The sequence below is a fragment of the Portunus trituberculatus genome, chromosome 28, assembly GCF_017591435.1.
Source record: "Portunus trituberculatus isolate SZX2019 chromosome 28, ASM1759143v1, whole genome shotgun sequence".
NCBI classification, from domain to species: Eukaryota; Metazoa; Arthropoda; class Malacostraca; order Decapoda; family Portunidae; genus Portunus; species Portunus trituberculatus.
In genome coordinates, this window is record NC_059282.1 from 6,376,056 (window position 1) to 6,383,555 (window position 7,500).

Sequence of the window (7,500 nt, forward strand, 5' to 3'; positions counted from 1 at the left end):
GGTTCACAAGAGCGTTTCTCCAGTTCATATTGTACAAGAATGATCTCTTATTAAAACCATAAAAATATCCTAAAAAGCCTGTCACTTCAACTACGACTATTTTCAAATGTCAAAGAGATGATAAGCAGTGTTGTCAAGCGTGTTTATCCTGTTAATAAGGTGAAAATCTTGTTAATTTGTCACTGGAACCATAAAAACGCTCTTAAAAGCCAGTGTCACTATGAGCAAAGCCTTCTGAATACAGTGGAGAAGCGACAAGCAAGCGTTTCTTCTTTGACTCTCCAGGACGTGATAGAATAACGCTACACTTTCGGCCTCTCGTTGGGAGTTGGAAGAAGGAAACTGCTGGAAAGTGGAAGTTAGGCGCGCGCTGGGAGGAAGGAAGACGAGAGGATGGATGTAAGATAATGGATGCTGGAGTTGTAAGGAAGGAGGTTGGAGTTACGTAAGAGAAAGTTTATATCTATGCATGTGTGTGTGGTCTAATTTCACTGTAACACTCTGAATAAGCTTAACACGACCACACCGTCCATTCACATCGCATCTGAGTATAAGAAAAACGCGAGGTGAAGTTAACAGGGAGTTTATAAATATACATATGCTTGGTTAAATTTCACCGTAATATTCTGGATACAAACAGGATGATGGACACTGGAGCTAAACGGATGTGAGGGTTATTACGAGAAACTTTATAAATATACACTAGTCTGGTTCAGCTTCATAACATAGAGGATAAGCATAAACATAATTACTTCGTCTGTATCTTACAAAACACTCGCTGAAAACTCCACCACTACTCTAGAACCCCTCTCATTCCTAACCTGCCTCACAGAGTACGCGATTAGGAAGCATCTGGCAGCGGGACCCGAGCAGACACCAAAGAGAGAGAGCGAGAGTAGGACCTGAGCTAATCCCTGGCCTGTGCAACCTTCCATATGCAGGCAGATTAAGTGCATTGAGCCTTCGTTCCCTACAGAAGCAAGACCAACGATGTGACGTGACTGAGAGTGACAAATGGATGGCAGAGGGAACCAACTGAGACTTCAAGGCCCCCAGACTCAACGCAGGCAGGATGGAAAGTGCAATGACACCTTCGCGACCATGAAAGACACGCTACTGGTGGAATATCTCTCTAATATCGGACTTTTTGGTGGTGGTAAAGGTGTCATAACAAACAAGGTCCGTCTGAGTCACCAAAGAGGAAAGAAAGATTGACTACAACTTGAAGACCAAAGAAAAAGAACAAAGGTAGATTATATTGATGAAGGTGATGTTTGCAAGGTGGAAATGAGTAAAAGTGATAAGTAAAAAGGTCCCAGAGCTAAGAATGAAAGATTAGAACTTCAAGGCTAGAAAAAAAGTATTAAAGTATTATGGATTACGTTCATTAAGGTGATGTTAGACAAAATAAAGGTGATAAATAAAAAAAAAAAACTTAAAAATCCTTAACCAAAAAATGAAAACTGGAATTTCAAGACTAAAAGAAAAGAAAAGAAGATGAATAGTGATACATAACAGAAAAAAAAAAAACATCATATAAGGCGAAGACAGTCGGGTGAAAGTAAGCAAAGGTGATAAATAGGAGGCTCAGCACATTAAGGGAAGCATTAGAAAAGTTCCCTTACACTCTTTTAAGCTGGAAGCAAAGTCTAGTGATACCTTCCTTCCAGACCATCCTGACCAGAGAGAGAGAAAAAAAAAAACAAGTTGACAAAAAAAAACGAAAAAATAAATATCTAGCGAGGAAATACAAACACGTTGATAAATTTCTTGGTGTTTTAATAACGAGGTTGAGGATGGGCAGGATAAATTGGCAAGTCTTATCACTTATGTAAAGACGCTTGATAACTTTCATTAAAACTTAAACAGACGTGTAAGTGAGACGGCCTACGTGTGGGAGAGGGAGGGGGAGAGGGGGTAGAAAGACGAGAGGGTGAAGGAAGAAGAGCAGAGCAGGAGAAGGAAAGTAAAAGACATGGAAGAGGAGGAAGAGGAAATAAAAATAGTGATAGAAAAGAGAAACACAAGGATGAAGGAAAGAAAGGAAAAATGAGAAGGAAAACGAAGAAAAAGACAATGAAAAATAAAGATTAAAAAAAACAGGTAGAGTAATCAAAACATCACGAATCAATACATACGGTAATAACCTCAAATAAAAATAAGAATAAAAGAAAACAGAAAAAATAATCCAAAACACCTCTTAGCAAACACGAAAAATGATCAAAACACCTCCAATTAATACATACACGAATAACCTCAAAGAAAAAATAATAAAAAAAAAAACCTCGAATCAATACATATACTAATAACTTCAAATCTTTACCAAACTTAACCAAACTTTCCTTAATAACTAACTTACCGTCAACTTACCAAACAAGGAGACAAAACTTTACCATCATTTCTGCCCACCCCTCCTATCATCATCAGGGGGATCGAACACCCCAACACTCCCCTTAATCCGGCTTAACTCGTATCACAATCCTCTTATACTCCCTGGAAATTGAACACTAAGACCCGTTCAGTTGCCCCGTCACTTCCCTTCAAGACAACTTTCAATCTATTCCTTCCATTTAATTAGTGAGATTCTAGAGTAGAGAATTCATTGGGTACATTTCGTCCTGCTCTTACTCCTCCTCTTCTTCTTCCTCCTCCTCCTCCTCCTGTTGCTGATGACTGAAGAGGAGGAGGAGAAGGAGGAGGAAGACGAGGAAATAGGCAGTTAGAGGGAGAGAGGGAGAATTAAAGTCAGGGAGGGAAGGGAGAGGACACAGAAGAAGTGTGAAAGAAAAGGTAAACTAATGAGAGAGTATTATCTTCCACCTCTCTCTCTCTCTCTCTCTCTCTCTCTCTCTCTCTCTCTCTCTCTCTCTCTCTCTCTCTCTCCAGCAAGGCTTCCCGCTGAGTTAAGCTTGAAGCCTCACAACCAGCGCATTCGTGCCTCACAAATGTTCCTGCCTGGCTCTCACTCTCTCGCTTACTCTCTCTCTCGCAACTCATGACCCCAACACGTGTGACATTGCAGAGGAGGGAGGAGAGAGAGAGGGAGAGAGGGAGAGAGAGACGAGAGGTACAGGTATGTATGGGAGAAAAGAGGAAAAACAAATGTACTTATATATGGAAGGCAAGAAAAAGAGAAGGAAGGGAAGGTTTAGAAGGAGGACGAGAAGTGAGGAAGTGAAGGAGGGATGAAGGAGAGAAATATAAAAGGCAAGACAGGCAAAGAAAAATTAAGGTGAATGATGAGAGAAAAAAAAAAAAGAAACTGGCAAAGGAGAAAGATGACAAGGCTAAAATGAGAAAGAAAGAGAGAGAAAGAGAAAAATAATGAAAAGCTTGAGAGAGAAAGAGAGAGAAAGAGAGCAGTAAATTTAACTAATATATTTTGATGTAGTGTCAACTAAGGAATAAATTATGAGCGGGAAAGAATGATGATAGAGAATAACAGAGTGAGTGAGTGAGTGAGTGAGAGACTGAGTGAAGATGAATGAGAGAATAAAACAACTCAATATAAGAAAAAAAACAAAGAAATTAATACATAAGTCGGTGGGTGAAGAATAAAAAGGAGAAAGTGAAGTAAAAAGTATAAAAAAACTATGTGAGAGAGAGAGAGAGAGAGAGAGAGAGAGAGAGAGAGAGAGAGAGAGAATAAGAGTGAGTGAGTGTTGAGAAGATAAAACAAATAGACTCAAGAAACAATGGAAAAAATATGAGTGAGTGAAAGTGAGTGAGTGAGTGAGTGATTGAGTGAGTGAGTGAGAGTTACGTCAGAACCTGAGTCAGCCTACTACTTCAGGTGATTCCAGGTGAAGTTCAAGGCTCCGGCAGGTGAGAACAAGGAGATTTAGCACCTAATGACACACACACACACACACACACACACACACACACACACACACACACACACACACACACTCGGGCACACGTACGCACCCAAGGTCTCTCTCTCTCTCTCTCTCTCTCTCTCTCTCTCTCTCTCTCTCTCTCTCTCTCTCTCTCTCTTACACAAAAGATCACATGCTATACTTCATTAAACATTTCTAATTTTAAAACATCATTATCATCATCATCATCATCATCATCATCATCATCATCATCATCACCATCATTACTACCATAACAGCCACCAAACCGACCACTCTAATAGATAATAAAGCTTTTATCTTGATAAATTAAGTCTTGAAAATCTATTGAGAAGACTTTTGTGTCCTTCAGGGAAGCTAATGAAATGAAGAGGAGGAAGAGGAGGAGAAGGATGAGAGGAGGAGGAGGAGGAGGAGGAGGAGGAGGAGGAGGAGGAAAAAGGAAAGATATATATCAAGGAAGAATAGAAAAGAAAGAGGAATTAGATGAAGGCAGACAGAGGAAGATGGATAAACAGACATAGGGAGAGAAATGCGTTTATTGTGAGTTGTAAATAGGACAGAGACTATGACGGATGAGGGAGAGGAGGAGAAAAGAAGAGAGAAGCTGCCGAGAGAAGTGGCTGACGAAAATACCCATTAAGATGTGGGAGAAAAATGACAAGAAAATGCCATTCAACTGATGAGAGAGAGAGAGAGAGAGAGAGAGAGAGAGAGAGAGAGAGAGAGAGAGAGAGAGAGAGAGAGAGAGATAAGGTAATTGAGAGAGTTAAGATACGGCCTATCGAAACAAATGATAATGATAGACTTTAGGAAGTTGAAGAAGTAAACACTGATTCACCGCTTGAGAGAGAGAGAGAGAGAGAGAGAGAGAGAGAGAGAGAGAGAAGCAGTAGTGCTGATCTAATTCTGCTGACGCCTCGCCTGCCATTCTCCTGCTGTTGTTCTGTACTGGAAAAAAAAATCCTTACCGTGTTTTTATCACAAGGGATCAAGACACGACCACCTCTACCACCACCACCACTACCATCATCACCACCACCACCACCACCACTCAAATAGAAACCAATCAAATTACATGAACTAATCTCTAACACACTTTTACTCCCTGGCTCAGTGGTAACATTCTAGCCTGTTACTTAGTAGGCGGAGGTTCGAGTCCCGCTCAGGTAAAGTAGAGGTGCGGCTGATGGTGTCCTTGAGAAGTGCATGGGAGTGAGCAGTGTAAGATCACTAAAAGTTATCATTGAGAGAGTATAAATGATCAGGAGAGCGGCGCGTGATACTGAAGACACGGTGAATCATACACACACACACACTCACACACGTACGGACAGAGACACACTCGCACACAATCATGATCACAAATATTGAAACAGGGACTCGATAGCAGGTTGGCAGTGCGGTTTCGGTGACTTTCCCTGACCAAAGGCAATAAATATTTTCACACTGTAAGGCTGGAGGCGGTGAAGGTGGTGGTCCAGATGGTAGTGGTGGTGGTGGTGGTGGTGAGGTTCTGTGGTTCAGGGGTTGGGTATATATATATATCTCGTTTTCTTTTTAACCTCCTTCCCTGTGCCACATTCTCGTACCTGTCCCTCCTCTCTCACTTCTCCTCGGTATTAGTCGTATTGTAAATCGTAAAAATCATACTCTTCGCTCACTCACTGATACCCAAACACCACATTACCATAAATAACTCATCAGCTCCCTTGACACTGCACTATTCACCACGGCAACCCAGATACCAAACCTAAACTAAACACAATGTAAATATGAAAAATACAGAAATGAACGTTTGATTAATTTGCCCTCAGAACTTCTCTCAATCTATTTTTTCAAGAGTAACAAATTAGCGGTATTCTTCTTTCATTTTTCTCTATCTTCCTACTTTTTTATCACTCGTCTGGCTTCCCTCACGTATCAAGAGAAGAAAAACACGATATAATACCCCTAATTCATATTCACCTGGTGAATGAACACCTGCGGAAATCCCTCAGTCGCATACGTGGTAATGTGTGTGTGTGTGTGTGTGTGTGTGTGTGTGTGTGTGTGTGTGTGTGTGTGTGTGTGTGTGTGTGTGTGTGTGTGTGTGCGGCGCGATAAGCCTTTTATTTTTATCATCATCGCTCTTATCTTATCACTCTTCTAGATTTCTCAGTGAATCGTCAACATTGTCTCTGTGCGGCGGCGCGAACACACACACACAGACAGACACACACACACACACACACACACACACACACACACACACACACACACACACACACACACACACACACACACACACACACACATACACACACACACAAGACTTTCCGATGACGTCCCTTCGCGGTGATGAAAGAGATGATTCTGATAAGTGTACGAAGAAAAAAGTATATAAGAAGTGAATGAATCGCGCGTTTTGGAGCAAGAGAGAGAGAGAGAGAGAGAGAGAGAGAGAGAGAGAGAGTAGCGACAAGCAATCCGTTATAAATAACACGAATATAAACAGAAGACCCAGAACACTTAGGCACTGAACAATATTAGTACTTACCAGAGCGGAGAGAGCGAGCAGCGAGTGGAGGGAGGCCAGGCTTCTCATGATTGGGTGAGGGAGGGAGAGAGAAGGAAGAGGTGAGGGTGAGGGTGAGGGAGTAGCTTCCTGCACGGCCTCTCACTCAGCCATAAGTCCAAACTTGAGGAGTGAAGGAAAGCAGGCCGGGAGAAATGAGGCGGTAGAAGGTGGATCAAGTCAACACAGCTTAGTGATCCCTTGTTTCTGTTCCTCCGTCAGGCACGAGCGACCCTTGAGTTCCTGGCAAGTGCAAGTGCTAAAGATCACTGAGTCACGCACGCGCAAGTTCGCCAGCAGTCAATGTATTCAGAGTTTATTTTCAGTGGGAGAATATTATGACCTTGTGTGGGGGCGAGTCTATATTTAAGCTCAAGTCGATTGTCTCTTGTTTTGACACCCGCAGCAGGTGAAACCGGGAATTACTGTCCGTTTTTGGAACACGACGAAGGGAAAGGTCATAAGTTAGTCCTTTCTGTTCAGTGTAAAGTGTGTTTTTCTTCCTCCTTTGTAAAGCGTCACATGAAGCACAATGGCACAAACACACCTGGGACACCTGGGTACTGTACCACCAGCACACCTGCACACACCTGTCACCGAAGAGCAGTTATGTCCCTTACGGCAGCTCAGTGTTCGGGGGTGTTGAGGTTTGGGTGTCCACGTGGGGAGTACTGCGCTGGGGGTCGGTGGGGAGTGAGATATCAACACCTTACCTCACTGCCACCCATCGCCTTGCTTCCTTCTTCTCTCTCCACCTTTTTTGTCGCCTCTCACTTTCCACACTCACCACGGAGGCAGTTGAGAAGCAGCCAGCCTCTCCATGGTGACTCCCACGCCTGCAACGAGAGACCAGAGGGTGTCTTGTCATGCAACACAACACAACATAACGCACACACAAACACACATACACAAACACACACACGCACGCCACCTCCTCGCCCACCTACACTTTTAAGGCATTGATACACCCCACGAGTTTTTAGGAAGCGCATCATATACTGCCTTGATTTATACTTGCTGGAATAGTAAGTAGTACATGCATATATATGAGGCTGTGATGTTATGCCGGCCCGCGCGCGCATA

General features: G+C 42.7%; 1 protein-coding gene across 16 annotated transcripts in view; it reads right to left on the reverse strand.

Moving 5' to 3' along the window:
- LOC123510084 (protein madd-4-like) overlaps positions 1–7,500 on the reverse strand; it is a 251,648-nt gene that overhangs the window by 186,567 nt on the left and 57,581 nt on the right. For all 16 annotated transcript variants that reach the window (XR_006676379.1, XM_045264876.1, XM_045264875.1 and 13 more), the window contains one exon: positions 6,400–7,253. Coding sequence is in view for 15 of the 16 variants with exons in the window: in XM_045264876.1 (XP_045120811.1) it covers positions 6,400–6,447 (48 nt within the window). In the remaining variant the exon portion in view is untranslated. The remainder of the gene's footprint in view (positions 1–6,399; positions 7,254–7,500) is intronic.